The 21347-nt window shown below is 42.9% G+C and overlaps 1 protein-coding gene across 13 annotated transcripts in view; it reads left to right on the top strand.

Moving 5' to 3' along the window:
• The window catches only part of DOCK7 (dedicator of cytokinesis 7), a 109905-nt gene that overhangs the window by 68080 nt on the left and 20478 nt on the right, over positions 1–21347 (top strand). For 5 of the 13 annotated variants that reach the window (XM_079982082.1, XM_079982074.1, XM_079982079.1 and 2 more), the window contains exons 22-37: positions 580–749; positions 2854–2946; positions 4500–4589; positions 6606–6701; positions 7920–8060; positions 8229–8342; positions 8969–9139; positions 10467–10606; positions 12087–12256; positions 13462–13616; positions 14538–14720; positions 15677–15812; positions 17117–17213; positions 17913–17930; positions 20666–20762; positions 20988–21122. In XM_079982082.1, the coding sequence (XP_079838208.1) occupies positions 580–749; positions 2854–2946; positions 4500–4589; positions 6606–6701; positions 7920–8060; positions 8229–8342; positions 8969–9139; positions 10467–10606; positions 12087–12256; positions 13462–13616; positions 14538–14720; positions 15677–15812; positions 17117–17213; positions 17913–17930; positions 20666–20762; positions 20988–21122 (2006 nt within the window). The remainder of the gene's footprint in view (positions 1–579; positions 750–2853; positions 2947–4499; positions 4590–6605; positions 6702–7919; positions 8061–8228; positions 8343–8968; positions 9140–10466; positions 10607–12086; positions 12257–13461; positions 13617–14537; positions 14721–15676; positions 15813–17116; positions 17214–17912; positions 17931–20665; positions 20763–20987; positions 21123–21347) is intronic. The other 8 variants (XM_079982085.1, XM_079982083.1, XM_079982081.1 and 5 more) reach the window with 4 other exon arrangements.

Below are 21347 nucleotides of genomic sequence, written 5' to 3'. Positions count from 1 at the left end.
TGGGGTTTGTCAGAGGCTGAGCCTAGTTTTTGCAAGAGAACTTGTGAGTTAGTTGACACAAAGGGCAGTGCACACAACCATTGCTTCGATGCACCAGAGTCCCTAATGCTTCCCAGTTTCCACCTCCACATGGTTGCTCCCCATCTCCTGTCCACCCATGCTGAGTGGTCCCACAACCTCAAGGAACATATTTCTATGGGATACAAGCAGCTTCAGGTGGAATGGGTGGTGTCAAAAGATCTTCCTTCCCTTGTGGTTTGTTGAATAAAGGCTCATCTGTTCAGGCTCTTTTCCTCACCACTGAGTAAGTGCAGGCATCTTGATGAAGGCACTGCATGAATTCCAGACCAGCTGGGGCTTCCAGTGCCTCCTTTGAAAGCTTCAAAGGCAATCATTTTCAGAGACCGATGGAAAGTGAAGGCAACACAAAGGATGACTTGAACCCAAGGGATCTGCCAACAGTGCTATTGAGGAAGCTGTGGAAGTGACTGGTACTTGAAGTGGAACTAGTGTTGGTTTGGTATACGGTATTCCGCCTCATGCCACCTTGTTGAGTTATATTGTGCTTCATTGTTTTAGGTTCAGGTGGCTTAGGAGGATCAGTCCATTACGCCACCATGGCTCGTTCTGCTGTCAGACCAGCAAGCCTAAACTTGAATCGCTCCAGGAGCCTTAGCAACAGCAACCCAGATATCTCTGGCACTCCAACCTCGCCTGATGATGAAGTCCGATCAATCATCGGGAGTAAGGTAGGATTGCACTTAGCTGAGGGTGATAGCCCAATATTTTTAATTCCTAAACCCTATTCAGGTAGTTAATCTCTTACATTTTCAAACCCCACTGAGGTCCAGGCAGTGTTATCCGCCCTAAATTGGATGCAGCTTGTACTATAAAATGTGCCGCAATGTCCTTGCTTGTTCAGGAAGGCAGCGCTCAAAGGGTGTTTGCAGCCGTAAGCAGGTTACTTTTCAAGGTGCTCTACCTGTACAAGGACAAAGGCAACGAAAGAGCAGACTCTTTTATTGTGAAGTTCTGACCTTTACTTTTTCCTTTCGGTCCAAATTATTTTATGAGCCACTTTAAAAGCGTTTTACACCCAGTTACATGAAAAATCAATCGAAGGCACTTTATTTTTTTAAGTCATCGCCCCGTTTGTATAAAAGGGCAAGATGGAAATGGAAGCACCAAGGAATTTAATAATTTTTGAATGATTAAAAAAAAAAACCATTTCACCCCAAAAAGTGACACGTGTTGTTCTTATTAAACATTAAAGGCTTTGACTGGGAGAGCTCAGAATATTTAAGTATCCATTTGATGGTCTTGCTAATTAAACCACCTTGACCTTTTTGTGAAATGCCTGAGGGAGTGATGTGCACATGGAATTTACCTTGGATATGATAAGTTTTATGTGAGCTGCCTGGCCTTGAGTAATTTGGCAATAAAAATGGATAGAAGCTTTCTTACAGAAACATATTCTGCTTTTAATAAGCTGGAAGGAGTAATGCGACAGCCTGGCAGAGATATTGTAAAATTCTGGGCACATCAAAATCAGTGGAAACCCTCAATTTTGCTTTGGAAGTGTCATGATTTCTTTCCCCAACCAAAATCTGATTTGGGGCTTTTTGCTATGCTTCTGAAATCCTGTTTTGCTTTAGAAAAAAATATAGATTGGGTCCAAATTATGGATTGGATTATTCCAGTTCCTGCCCTGCACCCAGGGGGTGAGGGAGTGTGAGGTGGGAGCTGGGGGAGTGGAAGGAAGAATACAATACAAGGACATGATTGGCACTCAGACTGGCCAATGGATTTTTAAAAGGCAGGTGGAACACCAACCAACCACAAACTGCATCTTACAGAAATTTTGATTGCAGGACTGTTCTTGCCCCAGCTTGTTGAACTTTATTTACTGCAAGTTTCTAAACTCCTAAGAGTGCTTTCATATTGCTTCATGGTTTATAAATTTTGACTCTGAGACCTGGATTGTTTATTCATTATTTATCTGCCAATGTTTGGTTCAGGGACCTTTGGTCCAAGTATAAAATGCCAACAGGATGGCTGTAGCAATTTACAGGAAACTAGGAAACTTTTGAAACAGCAATTTGGGTGCATCTGTGTTCAGATATCAATTTTTGTGTGCCCAGAAATATATGTGGACAGGTTTCATTAGTCTGAGCTGGTGAAGAGAGGCCTGATGAGGCTACTTTCTTTGAAGTAATAAGATAAAATCCTTGTTACACCAACTGCTCAATAGTCTCAGTGGAGAGGTTATGTTAAGTAATATGTTTGAACATTGAATATGTAAGTTTATGTCTAAAGTCAATGGCTAGAACAAACACCATTAGATGTACTGCTGGATAAATGTTTAATGGTTCTTGTATTTGTTTAAAAACCCACAAAAATGGTTTCTTTAAGATGTAATCAATGACCCAAATTCAGAAAAAATTAGCTGCTCCTAAATCTCACTGAAATTTATAAGACAAGTTTAACTGCAACTCATTTATAAGTTCCACTAATTTCAGTGTGACTGGCTTTATTTGGATCTGGGCCTATAGATACAGCATCATACACATATTTATGAGTGCTTTTTTAAAAATCAATAAAAATAGGGAAATTTGAAAAGATGCCCTTTATTGAAGATATCCATCTTTTTAGCATGTGAGCTCGTGTGTGATGAGGAAATGAGAGAAATAACCCGTTGGACTAAAACGTAGTTAGTTTTAACAGTACTAATTGTATGGAATGCACTCTGGGTTTCTTTGAAGGAATTGATTTTCTCTGCGTTTTCCTGTACTGTGTGGCATGCAACATGTAACATTTCTTTCCTTTCCCTGCTGCTTTCTGTTATATGCCCAGGGCTTAGACCGCTCCAATTCCTGGGTAAACACTGGTGTTCCAAAAGCTGCCCCATGGGGATCCAACCCCAGTCCAAGTGCAGAGACTACACAGGTGGTGTCTACATTAGAGCTTTCTTCTTGCCTTGGCTAATATTACCTTATAGAACATCTTATCCCCCCAAGTTTACACTGTGGTCTCCTTGACTTGCCTTTATCTATTTTGAAGAGTTCCATGTCCTCATTCCCCACCGCCACACTGCATGAAAAACCACCCACTTGCCACCACTGTTTGTCCTCGCTTTGTGTTTCAGTTGTTTCTGGGTTTGTGAAATGATGATGCTATATAAGTTATTTTCCTTTCCCCCTTTCTTTATAATCTACCACTACAAAAGTTCTGAATTGTTAGGTGACACATATTCCTAATGGAAACATGTACTAAGAATCCCCTCCCCCAAATATAAGTTGTTGTTGTTGTTGTTTTGGTAACATGACACTTTTCCTTTTTACCATTTTCATAATGCATTTTTCTTCCTCATCCACCCCTCCTCCTTTAGTCATGTGAATAGGTGACTGCAATTAAAACGGCATTGTTGTGTATGTTAGATCTTAATCTCAGCTAATAACATTTGGATACTGTGGGGGGTGTCATAAGAGATACCTTTGTTGCAAAGTATGAACTATGTAGGGTCTTGACACTATAACCTTAGCTGCTTGCTTCTTAACACTGCATGATTATTGATTTATTGGATATTTGTACCAACAAATGAATGGGTTGAAGTCAGTTGAACATACCTCTCAGCTTTATCTACAAAAGCAAAGCAACATTTTTTCAACCCCAAACAAACCTGATAGAAATGAACATCATTCTAGTAAAAAAGCAGTCAAAATTAAAACCAGATTTAAGAATCAAAAAAGTCACGTTTAGAGCAATAACCATTGGTATTGGATTATACTTTGGAGGTAAGAACCCCGCATTTGTTTAAGCTGGAAGGAATGGCGCTGATATCTTAAAGTACACTGTTTTCTTAATATATACATCAAGAGAATATAATGCTGCTACACACTAGTTTCATGCTTTGCAACAATACATATCTTTATGCAAAAACTTTGCACTTGATTTTAAAGAAGCCTGAGCCCTAAACCCTGCAGATGTTTTGCTAAACAAATTGCATTTGAGACTTTGTAAGCCATAGCTTATGAAGTCAGGGTCAAGCTCCCCTTCTCTCCCCTTTTCTCCTCATGCTGCACGACAGCTTTGGTGCAAAGATCCTGGTTTTTGTATCAAAACCGAGGAACAATGTCTTAATGTTGGTTAACAAACAAGGAAAATAAGCCGGGATTAGATCACATCCTGACTTAGTTTCTATTTGTTAATGAACATTAAGCCAGAATTCCACAGTGTGGAATGGTTTCCATGCCCAAATTGGATGGAGGTGGAAGGGAAGGATGCTTGGCCCCTGCACTCATTCCCAGCTTCATAAATCTTGTCTTATGATTCCTCAAATGATTGTCCGGACTGGGCCTTTATTTGACAAGATGCACAAAAGAATTTGATACCTGGATGTTTCTGTTTACTTTGTTGATGTGCGTAGCCCCCAAACTGCAAATGTCACCCGCAACCAACTTTAATGTGCTGTCATCATTCATTCATTTCCCACTCTGTAGGCTACAGACCGAAGTTGTAATCGTATGTCTTCGCACACAGAGACGTCAAGTTTCTTACAAACATTAACAGGACGGTTGCCAACTAAAAAGGTAGATTTTAGTGAAGACAATTTAAACATTGTATGGAAGGCAGGGAAGTTTTAAGTCATTATAAACCATTAAAGCCATCACACTTTAGTGGGTTCCCTGCCTTTGTGTCTTGATTTTGAGAGTGCTGAGTCAGCTTAGAGCCAAGGTTGCTCAGTTAAAAACCAGGGCTTCAGGCTGTCATAAAACGTTTCAGAAGATTCACTTATGGTTTCAAAAGAGTTCCCCTCTCCAATTTTAAACAATTCTCTCAATAATTGTACAAAGATTTAAGCAGATGTGCAAGAAATGTGGGCTCTGCAGTGGCTCCCACTGGCCATTATCTGTCTTGGTTTTTCACAAGTTTTGGAGCGAATAAATGAGAGCCAGAAAAAACTCCTGCCATCTTTTCCATCATCCTTCCCATTCATTCTTTACTTCTTCTAAGTGAGGGGAAGAGATAATAGCACTGCTAAACTTTTATCCTGCTAGGAACCTCCCCAAGCAGGTCTTTTCCACCTACCGCAACGGAAGGTAGGGGAGGAACAAACAGGAGCTCCTTCCTGTCAAGTACCTTCCAGGGATGAACTGTTTCCCTCCTCTGCCTCCTATCTTCTTCCGGGAGGCTGTTTGTGCTTCAGAACTGTATCTTACCTTTAGTTTCAGCAGCACTCTACCCACATGCCAAAGCATTTTTAACACCGCTGAGGGAAGTGTTTGTTCTAATGTTGCAGGGGCCTCATGGTTCCATAGAATAACAGAATTGTAGAATTGGAAGGGGACCCTGCGGGTCATCTAGTCCAACTCCCTGCAGTGCAGGAATCTCAACTAAATCATACATGTCAAGTGGCCAGTCAACCTTTGCTGTTCTGTCTTATGCCCCTCTGGTAAGATCAAAATGAGAGAGAGGAGCATGTTGTCAGAAGCAACCGTGATAGCATGATTATGTTCACTCTAGCAGTGTCCCTCTCACCTCCCCCAGGCTTAGGAATGAACTACTTCCTTATGAAAGCCTGATTTTTAAAAATGAAACAAAACAACAAAACATCCCTACATAATTAGCTGTCAATTATGCCCCTTTGTGGTGCCAAGATAAGAAAAACAAGAGGGAAGGCAACAATTCACAAACCAGAAGAGAGAAGCTCATGATGATTTATTCAGCCTAATGCCTTATGTTTATAATCTTTGCCAGAATCACAGAGCAAATTATAATTTGCTTTGATAAAGTATCATCCTGTGTACCTTAGAGGTTTTCCTTTTCTTGATTCTGTTACGAAAAGGCTAGGCAAAATGTTTAAAACTAAAGCAAGCATTTTGAGGGAAAGAGAGTGATTTTTTTTTTAAAAAAAACCACTGATAATAAAATTCTGGACCAAGGTGATGTGAAATATTTCTCACACACAGTACACACTGTGGTCTGATGTTGTTCCCCAAGTATTTCATCAAAGCACATTTACCATTGCTGTTCCCTTCACACTCGTTGTTTTGCTTACTCTCATCCTTCACTGTGACTGTGTTCGGACATAAATGCTTAACCATGATTTAGCTTTATGAGAATGAGCTTGGCCTCCCCCTGGACTCGCCACTTCTCCACTATGCCTGTGAAGAGGAGACTAGAAGCTTCCACTTTTTAGATTAAGTACAGTTTAATACATCATTCAAACCTTAAACTGGTTCATCTTGACTATGGTTAAGGAAAAGAAGCCAACTTCATATTTGTTTCTATCCACCATAGTTAAGACTTAACCACAGTTCATCCATGTTTGAATGACACAACAAGCTTTGCTTAATTATAATAATAAAAAAAAACAGAATCAGAAGCTTCCAGATTCCTCTAGATATCTGCATTGGGGAAGGAGAGAGGGATCATATGAGCTAAGGGAAGCTGGACTTGTTCTCTTAAGTCTAATAATGCTTTAGTATTATGTCCACACCAACCCTGTGTTTCCATTGTTACTGTTGTGGGTTTTTTTTTTAATGGATTGTGTGTTTGAAAATTATCATGCAACTGATACCGAATGTGAATTTGAATCTGGCTAGCTTTTTCATGAAGAACTGGCCTTACAGTGGGTTGTCTGCAGTGGGAGTGTACGGGAGGCAGCTCTCCAGCAAGCGTGGTTCTTCTTCGAGCTTATGGTAAGAGAACAAGGAAGTCTGCTTCATTTTCTCTCTCTTCTGTTTCACCTTAATTCCACTGATTTCCCAGGTGCTTGTGCTAGTGCAACACTTGAAATGCCCTTGAATAATTCCACTAGGTAGTGTGAATTAGAGATGAGACAGGACCTTGGAGGAGGGAGGGTGGCAGACGGCTTCTCAAAAACAGTTTTGCAGAGTCTCCTCAGTGATGAGAAGGGGCTCAGAAGAGTGTAGAGAAATGTTTGTGGGGACATCCCCATTGCGAAGGCAGCTGTGAGAATGCTCCATGACTTGGCCTTCTGTGCTTGCAGCCATTTCGTTCAAGGTGCTGTGGGTGACGATGGTCAGCATGGTTGGGTGCTGCCAAGGACTACATTCCAGGAGGGGGCCTATTGCCCAGCCCTGTTATTTACTATCTGCTTATGTTCACTTGTTTTCCCCCGAGTGGGCAGTGCCATGAGCCTTCATCTTTCTTCTGGCCAGTGGTTCAGATTGGGCCCAGAGCGAGAGGAGGTGTGAATGGGGAACAGTGACGGTGGTGTTGAGAAGAAAGGCCACTCAGGAAGGAGATACCACTGAAAGCCTCTTATTCAAGGGCCCCACAAAATTTGGAGCCAGCACCGGTTTCATTGCTCACTCTTGCATTGTGGCAAGGCAGGGAACAGGTCTTCTGATTGGCTACGTGGGGCTTTGACTTCACCATGTAGGAAGCTTGTCTTATACTGAGTCAGACCTTTGGTCTATCTAGCTCAGTGTTGCATACACTGACTGGCAGCAGTTCTCCAGGATTCCAGACTGGGTATATACCAAGCCCTACCTGGGGATACTGGGGATTGAACCTGGGACCTTCTGCATGCAAATCAGATGCTGTACCATTGAGCTTTGGCCCTACTTACTGTGTAATTTTAAGAAGAAATAAAAAGGGAAAGCATAGCTCAGAAGAAGAATCAGCAGCAGCTTGGGCTGGGAGCAGGCACACGCACAAAAAATAAATTTGAAAGGAGAGGACAGGATGTATTTTGCCCCACTTGAAACACCAGGAAATGTTTAGAGCTGAAAATTCTGCCCCTCACCAAACAGGATGGATCTGTAGCTATTGTTGTGACTGGTTTGTGTTAAAGAAAGGCATCAAAACACAGTGCTATCTATCAGTGTTTTTTCTCTCCCGACCCTCTCCACTTGCAGCTGACTGCAACTTATAATATATGTTCCCTCCAGGTAAAAAGTATGGTGCATCATTTGTATTTTGCTGACAAACTCGATGCTCCAAGGAAGAATCGTTTTCCGGAGCGCTTCATGGATGACATAGCTGCTCTGGTCAGCACAATTGCCAGTGATATAGTCTCCCGGTTTCAGAAGGTAATGGAAGAAGTTCAGCCGTGCTCTTGTCAAAATTTTAACCGCTGATTCTGAACGATAACTTCCAGATAATGCAAGACAGATTCTTGGATGAGGGCCTTAGCATGAAGCCTCAGTGTTTATCTCTGTTCCTTTCTTTTCATTCCCTTCTGCCCCACCCCAATGTAGGATGCTGAAATGATTGAAAGGCTCAACACTAGCTTAGCCTTCTTCCTAAACGATCTGCTCACTGTTATGGATAGAGGATTTGTCTTCAGCCTTACTAAGGTGTACTACAAACAGGTAAAGTCTCCGGATAAAAAGAGGTGGGGATGGGTTGGCGTGAGGTGAAAGCAGAGAATCTTTGGAAACTGCAGCAGGGAAGGGGAAAGGAGGAGAGTAGGAGCAGAAGGCAAGTTCATCTCTGGAGCAGAATTCGTCAGAGCAGATGCCTGGTGGAGTGACAGGAGCTTCACTTTCAGTTGTCAATTTGAGGCTGGCATTTTCAGGGGAGGCCAGGGCACTGGGCCAGTTTGACATCTGGTGGGAGGGCATTCCACAGAGTGGGTGGTGCAACTACCGAAATGCCTTCTGTCTGGTTCCCTGTAGCTTCACTTCTCTCAGTGAAGGAACCACCAAAAGGCCCTTGGAGCTGGACCTCAGTGTCCAGGCTGAACGATGGGGGTGCTCCTTCAGATATACAGGGCTGAAACTGTGTAGGGCTTTAAAGCTCAGCACCAACACTTTGAATTGTGCTCGGAAATGTACTGGGAGCCAACGTAGGTCTTTTAGGACGTGTTATGTGGTCCTGGTGGCTGCTGCCAGTCAGTCTAGCAGCCGCATGCAGGATTAATTGTAGCTGTAATTTCTGTGTGGCAGTGGCTTCTTGTGGCCTGTAACTCTCTAACTGTTTTCCCTGTCTTTACAAGGTGTCATCCAAGCTTTATTCCTTACCCAACCCGAGCACCCTTGTGTCCTTGAGGTTGGATTTCCTCCGCATCGTCTGCAGCCATGAACACTACGTTACTCTGAATTTACCATGCAGCCTGTTGACACCCCCAGCATCCCCGTCACCTTCCGTGTCTTCCGCAACATCTCAGGTGAGCAGGGTGCCTAGAAAAGACATTGCTTGCCTTGTGGGAAGAACAACCCAGTGTGTGGTGGCAGCACTTGTAGAATGAGGTACCTTTTCCAAGTACTGTTCTTCTTTGAATGTAGGTTATCCTTTGGTGCTCATTTGTATAATCAGCATGCAGACTCGCTGAGGAAAGTGCTTTAAATCAGGCTTCCTCAAACTCGGCCCTCTAGATGTTTTGAGACTACGATTCCCATCATCCCTGACCACTGGTCCTGCTAGCTAGGGATCATGGGAGTTGTAGGCCAAAAACATCTGGAGGGCCGAGTTTGAGGAAGCCTGCTTTGAAATATATGGGTGCTGGACAACCAGGAGAACAGAGAATCTCCTAGGGAAAGGCAAGCACCATTTTGAGCATAGCACCTCTATCTTTACTGGATAAAGCCAGCCAGGTTGACTGGCAGAGGACTAGATGGTACAGCACTCACCAAGCATCCTAAGGTCAGTGTCCACCACGATAATTAAGAGCCTTTTCAGAAAACCTTTTTCAACCTTTTTCCACTTGTGGTTGTCGTGTCCTGTTGAGATCAACTATTGATTAAGAATAAGAAGACAGAGTTACTCTTATTATAAGCCTTGCACTTGAAAACAATTATTGTTTATTTGTTTTTTACACAAAATGGAGGGAATTTGTCTCATGTGGTTGTTACAGCATAAATGCTCTATGCAAAATGCTGTAGAGCTTAGATAAATCCAATTTTTGAAAGAATGTGAACCGCATGCAATTCATGACCAAGTTTATCTGTTGCATACAAATTAAATAAGGTGAACGGAAAGCAAATCTATATTCCACATTTTAATATTGCACATTATTGGAGCAGTAAAGCATAGCTCACAGCAGGTATACTATATGTATATGAAGATAATTTAAGTTGTGCATAACTGTGTGTACTGCTTGTATATTTCATGCTCCTTGACTTTGTATTTAAGTTTTTAGGAGGAGGAGGAGGATTGAAAAAACTTTATCATAGGGATGTGATTCTATATTCAGAGGTGTAGCTCATGAATTGGGAAAATTCTGGCTTCACTTACTGGAAATACAGAAAAATAGAGAGCAGTGTTTGTGAGAGCTTAGCAGAGTGTATGTGGAGTCTTTCGGAGTTCTGTAAATAAAAGTCTTAAGTATGTTATACAAGACTCTTGTTTACAGTTGCTCCAGCCACATTTATAGGATTACCCAAATGGTCTGTTCGTAAAATGTAACCTGTCCGGAGGACAGTGCAGTCTATACGTTGCAGTCTGAAATACATACAATAAAACTTAACAAAGGTTGGTGTTTGTTTCCATAACAGAGTTCTGGTTTCTCAATGAATGTCCAAGACCAGAAGATTGCAAATATGTTTGAACTGTCCGTGCCTTTCCGCCAGCAGCACTACTTGTCAGGCCTGGTGCTTACTGAGCTGACTGTCATTTTGGATCCTGATGCAGAAGGGTGAGTTTTACAATTATTCTGGGCGGGATGGAATAATTCAAAGAAGATCTAATGTTTCACAAGCAGAATTCTGCCTTAGGCAGGGCTGTGTTCAAATGTGATATTAGAGGGAAAAGAAAGGAAACAGGTTCTTCCTCAAGTCCCAGCCACTCTCCAGCTCAGCACCTCTGCTTTGATTGCTATCCAAAGATCTTTCCTACCAGAGCAGCCTTTTTATATCAGTATTATGGGCAGCCATGTATATACAGGGTGAGAGTGTAGGCTTCTCCATAAACATAGTCACTTTCATGGTGTTCCATCTACCACAAGATTGAATTCAGTGCTAGTTCTACTGAGCATAGACTCACTGAAGCTGATGGACATGGCTAATTTAGGTTTATTAATTTCAGCAGGTTACAACCCATAGAGTCAATGAGAACCCTATTGGTGCATGGAGCTCTGGATCACAGCCAAAGCGTAGTAGTATTAAGATTTGATTGCCATAGACCTGGACACTAATTTCCTCTTTGAAACTAATTGTGTTCATGCAGGTTATTAAAATTCCGACCGTTTCCGTTAACCCCAGCTACAAAGGGGTGTGTGGTCCCTGCCCTCAAATCTGCAGGCAGATTTGCAACTCTGTGATTGGCTTACATTTATGTTATAGATAACCCCATCTGGCAAATAGAAGGTCTGTGTTTTTAACGTGGTTTCTGATTCCCCAGGCAGCCTGTTGTAGTGCCTTGTAAATAAAAGCACCTCTTTGCATGTGTGTAGTCTTCAGCACGTGGATATTTAGGTTGCAAGCCACACTTCCGGATCATCACAAGTTGTGGTGGCCACCAGGGACTCTGGATGCAGCAACTAAGGCAAAGATGCAGAAGTCTGATAAGAAATTTACAAAATGGAGCAAACAGGCAGGAAGTGGTAAGGGAGCCATAGCAACCAAGTATATAGCCGGCAGGAGAAAAGGGAACAGTAGGGGCATCTATAAGCAACCCCTGCTCCCATTGACTGGGCTTGGGAGAACCACCATTGGTCGTCCTTCTGCTTATTGACCCATTACTTTCACTATGCCGGTTGACTGAAAAGCATTTGCTCCATTGATCTGTGTGGAGACAGGAGAGAAGCATCTGTAAAACTGGTTCACACCTTTAGCTCCTGCAAAGGTGGTGGGAGCTAAATCCATGTTTGAGGGCCACTTGGCTAATGTTAAAGGGTTTGCATATCAACAAATCCTGTTTCAGTGGTTAAACCAGGGGCCATGAAATTGCCAGCTCCATGACCATGATTCATTTACCACTTCACTGCAGGTGACAAAACACTGGCATCTTTTAATACAGGGGTGCAACTGTAAGACACACTGCACACACAGACAAAAGCGGTATCAGTAAGCGTAAGCGTGTTGGTGTAAGTGTGTTGGTGTAGGTGTGTGTTTACCAAGTCTTATCTGCTCTAAAACTATTAACTAATCCTTCCAACCCTACTCATATCTTAACAGTTTGTTTGGATTGCATAAGAAAGTCATCAACATGGTACACAACTTGCTGTCCAGCCATGACTCCGACCCACGGTACTCTGACCCACAGGTAAAGGCCCGGGTGGCTACACTGTACCTGCCTCTGATTGGTGTGATCATGGAGAGTGTGCCCCAGCTGTATGATTTCACAGGTATTTCGTATGCTTTTTCCCCCCTTTTGCATTAAGAAAAATGGCAGATTAACTGCCAGACATGTTGTGCTGCTGCCTGAGTTCTGTCTTTCACTTGAACAAATAACTTAAAAACAAACCAAGGGATTCCTCAGTGACATCCAGGAAATGAGTGCTTAAATCTTCAGGAAATTTGCATCAGCGATTAAATTTTGCACATAGTCCCAAAGCTACACAGAGCAGAATGTGTGCCAATGTCTTCTCCACTGACCTGTTGCTATCTCATGTTGAGTTCTTACTTATTTTATTTCTAACACACACACCCCTTTTCATCAAAATGTAATGTCAAGTTGGAATACAGTCACATCAATAATAAAGCACAACAAAAATAAAACCCACAGCAATTGAGCTTTAATGGCAGATGCAGTCAGATCTGGGTCAATTAATCAGATCCCCTCCAAGCCTTGCTGAAAAAGAAATTTAGTGGATAGTGGGCCTCATGCAAGATGATAATTGAGTGGGCTCACTGACTGAAATGTTGGGTTTGTCTGTACACCAGTATTTTAACAGCCTGAAATTGCAAGATACAGTTCTGCTGTTTAAGCTAAGCACATCTAACTTTACAAATTTTCTGTATGGAATTGGTGTTGGTCCCAGATTTTGAAAGGCCCTTGAGCAAGAAGTCCACTTTCCTGCCAGTGTGTCCATTCCCTGTCCACTTACCTTAGATCTCTGGGCCCAGTTTGTACCATAGTCCAGGAGTATAGTTTTCCTTCTCCTTGTTCTTGTTACTGTTGGCATGCCTGAGGAGGCCAGGGAACAGGCAACAACAACGAGGAAGAGGAGGAGAACTAGGGATCTCTAGGGGTCACAGTGGGGCACCAGCTAGAATGGCAGCTGCCTGACAATGCCAACTCCTGACAACAAACCTACAGTGCTGGACTGCATAGAAGGAGGCAGGTTCATATGTTTCTATTGGCAAACTGTTTGCATGATTGGTATTCTAAACCCAGGGAAAGAGGCAATGCCACACTTTCATCCAGAAAACTTATGAGTGTACCTTGAACATAGCTTTACTTCTCACTTGCAGTCCCGTGTGAAAGGCGTTATTACTGCTTAGCCTCCAAGTTAAACAATACTTAAGGGAAAAATTTGGGAGGGTGGTAGCTGAGTGGGATAACCTTGTTGCAGTGGTGATTCATTGGGAATTGCTTGTTTCTCTACAGAAAACCACAACCAGCGTGGACGGCCAAGCTGCACAGCAGTGGAGGACTATGAGAGCGAGGGTGGAAGCATGATAAGCCAGACGGTTGCCATGGCTATTGCAGGAACCTCCGTCCCGCAACTCACCCGTCCCAGCAGTTTTCTCCTCACATCATCGGTATAGAGAAGTGTTTTTCCTCTAGAACGCCTGTGAACAGACAAATGTGCATGTCCTGTGTTTGCAAAGCAGCAAGAGTGGGTGGCAGTCCTGATCACAGAACAGATGGCACTACTCTCTCTTGGAACATAGAGGGTGGGTGGGAGGAGGTGACGGATAGATTGTGCTGCAGCAAAATTATCTCTGTTCCTGGGAGATAGTGGTGTAATAATAAACTCTTTGGCTGCACATCAAGATTTAAAACCTTGCTTCTCCATTGTGAAACACATTGGGGGGGGTGTATTTTAGTTAAAATTCAGAGGACTTGCCTTAGGTCTGTTCAATCAGTTTGAGTATTTTGGTGCCTACTGATGTCTATCCTGTGTGGATATTGTGTGCTCCTTTAGATGGCTTAGCATTATATATATATATATATATATATATATATATATATATATATATTTAAAGTGTGTTTTATACTTCATTATTTCAAATCACTTCAGGATAGCAGTGTGAAGCAATGGTTAAAATGTAGCAAACTACCTAAACTATTTAATTAATTAATTTTAAATGGATTTCTATTCCATTTTTAAATATATTTCTCAAGAAAGCAGATGATAGACAGACAGATAGATGATAGGTAGGTAGGTAGGTAGGTAGGTAGATAGATGATAGAATTGCAGTGATATATAGTTCACAGTGATCCACTTCATGGCTATGCCAGTACTTAAAACCAGTGTAATAATTACAATAATGTTATTATTTATATAACTTGGCTGTCCCATAGAATATTTAAGGCACAATAAAACATACAAATAATAATAATTAATAATTAAAATAAATTCAACCAAACTCCTTCCAGAAGAACAGAAGAGTAGCTGGTTGAGTAATATTCCAAACAGAAGTGGTCCTGATTCTAACTGGTTCTTCCTGTGTCTTCAGACAAATAGGCAACATTCAACATTTTCAGCCGAGTCAAGTCGGAACCTTCTCATCTGCCTCTTGTGGGTCCTGAAGAACGCTGATGAAAGTGTCCTACAAAAATGGTTCACGGACCTTTCTGTGCTGCAGCTTAATCGTTTACTGGATTTGCTCTACCTCTGTGTTTCTTGCTTCGAATACAAGGTATAGTAGCAGCGAGACAATTATGCTCACACGCTTTTCAGAGAAGTGAAGCAGTACAGGCAGAAAGCAGTTTACATGTGTCTGATTGATGTGCGATCATGCACATGCTCATCGCTGCCAGCCCAGAAGTGGCCGGAACATGGGGCAGGGCAAGTTTGGCTGATTCATGCTCTGTCAACATACGCAGGGGTCAGGAACAGCACCCTCACACAAAATGGTTGCCGCTGAATTCAGAACCACACAACCATTACTCAGTTAAAAGTGGATCTTCTAATAATGTTTCCTTCGTGTTTCTCACCCTTTAAGTCTCCACCAAACCAAATTCCCATCAGAAAGGGAAACTAAATTCCTGTTTTTGAGCTTCTAGAGTCTTTGCCCTGCTTTGCTCAGCATACAATCCTTGGTTGGGATTGTACCCACTGAACATTCTTGAGAGCCATTGAGTTAGTACCATCTCCTCCCTGTTTGCTGGGAAGGGTCTTTCTCTGCTTTGCTAAAGGAACAACTGATTGATTCCCATTTCTCCATGATTCACAATTCTCTAGTTAGCCAAGGATAGGCAAGAAAGCAAACGTAGGATGATTCAACACTACCAGTGCTATTTTTCTAGGAAAACGAGGTGCCGGAACTTACCATGAATGCTTCCCTTATTCTTTTAGAATGACAGTGGCGTCCCACCTGAGAAGTGCCAGAACTGAGTTCCGGCAAGTTCCAACTGAAAAAGAAGCCCTGAATGCTAGAAATATATACCACTTTGTAGCAAGTTTAACTGTCTTAGCTTCCCCCAAAAGAAAGATTAGAAGTAGAATTTGTGGATACTGCAAATTCTGTGTTAGATATAGGAAGCTGCCTAAATAATTTGCTTTATTTCTGTATTAAATTATAATGGGCTTTCTTTGTTTTTAAAAAGGGCTGACTTGTTTTATGTTCTATTCTCTTTCTTGTGAACTGTTCAGGGTAAGAAAGTGTTTGAAAGAATGAACAGCCTGACATTTAAGAAATCAAAAGACATGAGAGCCAAACTTGAAGAAGCTATACTTGGCAGCATCGGGGCGAGGCAAGAAATGGTACGGCGAAGCAGGGGACAGCTAGGTAAGTTGACGCTTTCCCCTGACAGAAGGGGCTGAAATGGGAGGCCCCCTTCATGCACTGTGCCAAGGCGGCTCTGTGTGATGGACAGGGAGAGCGGCCGCAGTCCTCCTGCAAGCATTGACCTCTGCAGTGACAAGGCAGGCCTAGCAAAGCAAATCTGCCTTGTGCAGGCTCAGGCTGAATGCCAGAAAGAGGCAGAGCTTGGATGTTGCTTCAGCAGCAGTCGGCCTCCAACTGAGTCCTGTATAGGAGCAGTGATTCAGTCCGCTTTTCATGAAAGCTGCCCCATGCCAGCAGTCCTTTACTCTGACAGGGCAGGGGAAACATTGGTTGTACTGGGCTCTCTGCAGTGGAGCCCTCTGGAGTCAGCGATGCGACATTCCTTGATACTGAGCTAGTCTTTAATTTATAAATAGTAAACTATCCTGATAGTGTTAATGAGATATTATAGAACAAAGGTGGGGAACCTCAGACTTGAGGGCCAAATATAGCTCTTCAAACCTGTACATTTGGCCCTCAAGGCTCCCTCCAGGTGATGCCCCATTCAGGACCCTGGCTCTCACTGACCGTACTCCGCACTTCTTTGCGTGTCCTTGCATTTTGATAGTTCCTTTTACTACAGTGGTACCTCGGGTTAAGTACTTAATTCGTTCCGGAGGTCCATTCTTAACCTGAAACCTGAAGCACCACTTTAGCTAATAGGGCCTCCTGCTGCCGCCACGCTGCCAGAGCACGATTTCTGTTCTCATCCTAAAGCAAAGTTCTTAACCTAAGGTAATATTTCTGGGTTAGCGGAGTCTGCAACCTGAAGCGTATGTAACCTGAAGCGTATGTAACCTAAGGTACCACTGTATTTGGATGGAATCGTGTATGTGTAAAACCAGTGTCTCTCCTCCACATTTTGTGTGCGTGTGACTGAAATGTAGCCTAATGTACAAAGGGAAATGTTACATCTGTTGTTCAGCTCCCTTTTTTCTCAGGCCCCTGGTCCACCCCTGGTGTGTGGCCCCTGGAAGGGTGTTTATGAAGGAATGTGGCCCTCCAGTTGAAAAAGGTTTCCTTCTCCTGTTTTGGTAGATAGTGTTGATTTACTCACACGTTTGCTTGGAAGCTGGTTCATTTTGTATTGAAAGGATTAGTCAACACTGATGATAATTAATTTTAAAGTGCAATAATCATTTAATGTGAGGTTAACCATTCATTGTGTGCGAAGGGTGTAGTCATGATACCTCATTTAATTCGTCAAACGCAGCAGTCAAAGATAAAACAGTTAAAAGCAATTTTTTAAAACCTTTGCTTGGCAGAAAGAAGTCCTTCCGGGAGTGCCTTTGGAAGTCAAGAGAACCTGAGATGGAGAAAGGATATGACTCACTGGCGACAGAACACGGAAAAACTTGACAAGTAATGCTACCTTACCCAAAATAATAATATAAAAATAATTTATTATTTATACCCCGCCCATCTGGCTGGGTTTCCCCAGCCACTCTGGGCGGCTTCCAACAGAACACTAAAATACAATAACCTATTAAAGATTAAAAGCTTCCCTAAACAGGGCTGCCTTCAGATGTCTTCTAAAAGTTTGGTAGTTATTTTTCTCTTTGACATCTGGTGGGAGGGCATTCCACAGGGCGGGTGCCACTACCGAGAAGGCCCTCTGCCTGGTACCCAAACATTTTAACGTTGAAATGGCCAGTTGGCCAAGATAGGGACTGCCCCGCTCCTCACAGTATGAGCAGGTTTGGACCTGAACTGAGATAGGACTAACCTCATAAGAATAGTGCTATCACACACGTGTGTTTATTTAAAAGAAAAGGAGATTGCAATCCTACACCCACTTCCCTGGTAGTAAGTGTCATTAAACTCAATGGGACTTGCTCCTGACTAGACTTGTATAGGATTGTGCTGTAAGGGAAGATGACCAATGCACTGATAAGACGGCTATAGGATGCTTTAAGTTGCAGCCAAGAGTAACTAGGTGTAATTGCATGTGTGCCATCGGTCACTTACTCCATTAGAGCATTCTGGAGTTCTCCAAGCTGACTCCTCTCCTACCCTAATCCATCACTTTGATTATTTTTCCCACATGTGCTGTGTTTTTAGAAGCCACAAACCAGCCAGGTACTGTAGCTCTGGTGTACTGCTGTGTTTAATTTTTTCCCCTGTTGTGCGTTTGTACTTTTGCTATTGCAATTCTGGCTTTTGGCGCTTGGCAGCAGCTTTGTATGCCTGCCTGTGACTTCAGTGGTTCCTTTTGTTGTACGAGTGCCTGCTGGGGTTTGAAATGGTTGGGGTGGGGTGTTGGTTAGGTGTAGGACTTACGGTTGCAGCTTTGCTTGGCATGCTTTTTGTCTTCTAATAAGGCTCTGAGTGCAGGTTTTGTTTGACTGAGGTGCTTTGCAGAAGGTCTGTGGGTTTGTTTGTTTTTTGCAACATGACCTGGCTGTGAAGTGTGAGGGTGTGTGTGTGTATGCTGCTACAGGATGTCCCTTTCCCCCCGCATAGCGCTGGGCACGTCTGAACTTTGGTGTGAAAATTGCAGTTCCCTGACAGTCCAATTAACATTACATCTTTTTGATGTAGTCTTAATTTGATCCCGGTAAAAGTTCTGGAGGTGTTTGGTTAAAGGGTCCACCAGCCGAAATGCAAAAAGGTCACATGGTGTATAAACTGGAGGCTGGAATAGAGATCTGTAGATCTCCTTTTAAGAATTCTAGAGCACTCTCCTTTTCAAAGCCTTTGCAGCACCTGCAAGACCAGGGCATTCACTGCCTTCTGTACAATTCAGTTTTGCCTAGCACAATGTGAGTGTATGGACAGTGCTCTTGAAACAGATTTAGCCCTGGAGATGTTCATCCTTGTGCAAGATCTCAGTCCAGCCTGCTGATGCATCATCGTGTTTCGGGCTCCTGGACAGCTTTCTCCTTTTCTGCCAAAGGCTCTGTCTGGCTCAGAAATAAATGTGGGAAAATGTGGGAAAGGCGTGACTCAGTGGTAGTGCATATGCTTTGCATGTAGTAAGGTCCCAGGTACAAGCCCTGCCATCTCCAGGCTCTACAGAAGCTTTCTCTTCATGTAAGGACTGCAATAGAAGTTGCCCTTGCGCGCACACACACGCACACACCCCTAGAGGGAAGGAGGAGCTTGATGCTCCTACTAGGATTTTTAGCAGGCAGCTAGTATTGACCAATTGAATTATTATTATTATTATTATTATTATTAGTTTATTATCATTCCCTGCCCATTTGGCTGGGTTGCCCCAGCCACTCTGGCCAGCTTCCAACACATATTTCAGTGGAAGTCAAGTGGTATAATTAGGACTAAATTCCACTTTTCCAACCATGTGCCCCTGCCCACCGTGCCAGTAAAAATGATGTTGGTTGGTCTGTTGCTAGCAGTGCATATTGTCTGCTCCAGATTGGTGCATACAGTAGCATGTTCTGCTACCATTTATGACAGATCATTGCCGGCTTTTGGGAAGCATGTATGGTGGGAAGCAGGACATCAACAGGACGTTTCATACATCACATAGACATTTCCACTGGTACCTACTACCTAGTAATGTTCGCCAGAAATTTATTCTCTTAGCGCCACCATGTGTTCACATCATAAAGTGCCATGCTGTCTTCACTGATGTAAAGATGAATAAAAAATACTCATTTTCTTCAGTGTAGCCCTAGTTTCCCTTACCAAACTGTGTTTCTGCAGCACACTTTGTAATTTTAATCCTTTGGCTTTCATGAGGAAACGGTGGGCACCATTAGCAGGAAAAGACCCCATAACTTTATGAAAGGGAGGATATATACAAATCGTGTTAGTTAGGATTCAAAGAACTACTTCAGGAAGAGCCATAGATCAGTGATAGTGCACATATTTTTCATGGAAGAAAAATCTCTTGGTTTTTCGAGAGAAGAGGGCTTCCTGAGACCTTGTCTCAGTTTGTCCATCCAGTGGGCTATTTTTCTTTGAAGAGCTGCCCCATTCCACATCACAAAATGCTGTTGAAAGTCTCCTCTGTTTTAGTAGGCTTTTGCTTGGTAGCACAGCAGGGACCCAAGCAACCTTCTGAATAGAAGTGGTTTGATAAGATTTGGGAGACCATAATTTCCTACAAACTTAGCAAGTGCAACAATCCCACTGAAAATTTTTAACAGTGCTGTGGTTTCAGTTTATCTTCAAGCTTCTCATCAGATTCCTATAAAATACAAACACACACACACACACACACACACACACAATCTCAGCTGTTAAGTAACATCTCCTTAAGCAAGTGATGGGGAACCTGTGGTCGTTTGTATGTCAGTAGATCCCAACTCCCATAGGATCCAGCCACTATGGCCAACAGTTCGGGATGATGGGAGCTGTAGTCCAACAACATTGGGAGTGCCATGGGTCCCCCACTGCTGTTTTTCTCTCACTGTACTCCCAAGCCTATCACTAACATGCTAATGTGATTTCCTTTTTCTCTTTATCTTTTATTACTCTGCTCTTCATTTTGTTGCAAGCATTATTAGCTTTATTTCATCTTAAAGTTCTTATATCATGTAAGCCATTGGTCCATCCAGCCCAGTAATATCTGCTTTGATTGGCTGTGGATCTCTAGGATCACAGGCAGAGGCCCTTGACCATTGGCCATACTACCTGGGCCCTGATAGGAGCTGGTCTGATAACATCTGGAGGGCCAGAGGTTCCCCATCCCTGCTTTTGTATTGAGCCTGTTTTTGGTGGTTCCCGCTGCTAAAGTGTTCTGCTAGAGCATGGTGATTATCTGATAAGCAATCTTACTTCTCCACCTACAACAAAAAGTTTCTTTTCCTCGTTTCTCCAAAGAAAATTTATTTTTAATGCTTTTTTAGATCACGGGCTGAGATAGAACACGAGGCTCTTATCGATGGCAACTTGGCAACGGAAGCAAATCTGATCATTTTGGATACTTTGGAGATAGTAGTCCAGGTAAAGATGATAAAGGCCATTTTACAACCTTCCCGGTGCTCTGAATGCCTGAAGAACGGATAGTAGGCAAGACTAGCAATACCCCCTGTAGAAAGTGTATTCTGAAATGGCCATTCTCTCTCCATTGCACATGTTCACAGTGCTTCCATTTGCTGTGACTTCTGTCTGCAACAGCCCTAAAGTTGACTTCCCCGCCTCTCTTTTTTCCATTGTCTTTGGTTACAGACGGTCTCCGTGACCGAGTCCAAGGAAAGCATTCTTGGCGGAGTGCTAAAGGTTCTTTTACACAGCATGGCTTGCAACCAGAGCGCTCTTTACCTGCAGCATTGCTTTGCTACACAGAGGGCCTTGGTGTCAAAGGTGAGTGTCCTGAGGATGGGAGGGCAGCATGGAGTTAGAATTTCACTTCAGTATTCAACTTGTTTTCTGATTTGGAAAGTGTTGGACCTCCACAGTGGTGGCCGGCAAACTGCGGCTGATGATGGCCTCCTTTACTGGGAGCAGGCGTGCAACTGGGTCATGTTGAGCCCACAATGATTGTGGTGCGATTAATTTAACATTGTGTTGGTGTTTGGGGTGCAGCCA

This window comes from Podarcis cretensis (assembly GCF_951804945.1).
Source record: "Podarcis cretensis genome assembly, chromosome: 6".
NCBI classification, from domain to species: Eukaryota; Metazoa; Chordata; class Lepidosauria; order Squamata; family Lacertidae; genus Podarcis; species Podarcis cretensis.
The sequence above is the reverse complement of the archived record's forward strand: the minus strand, read 5'-3'. Positions and strand labels throughout refer to the sequence as shown.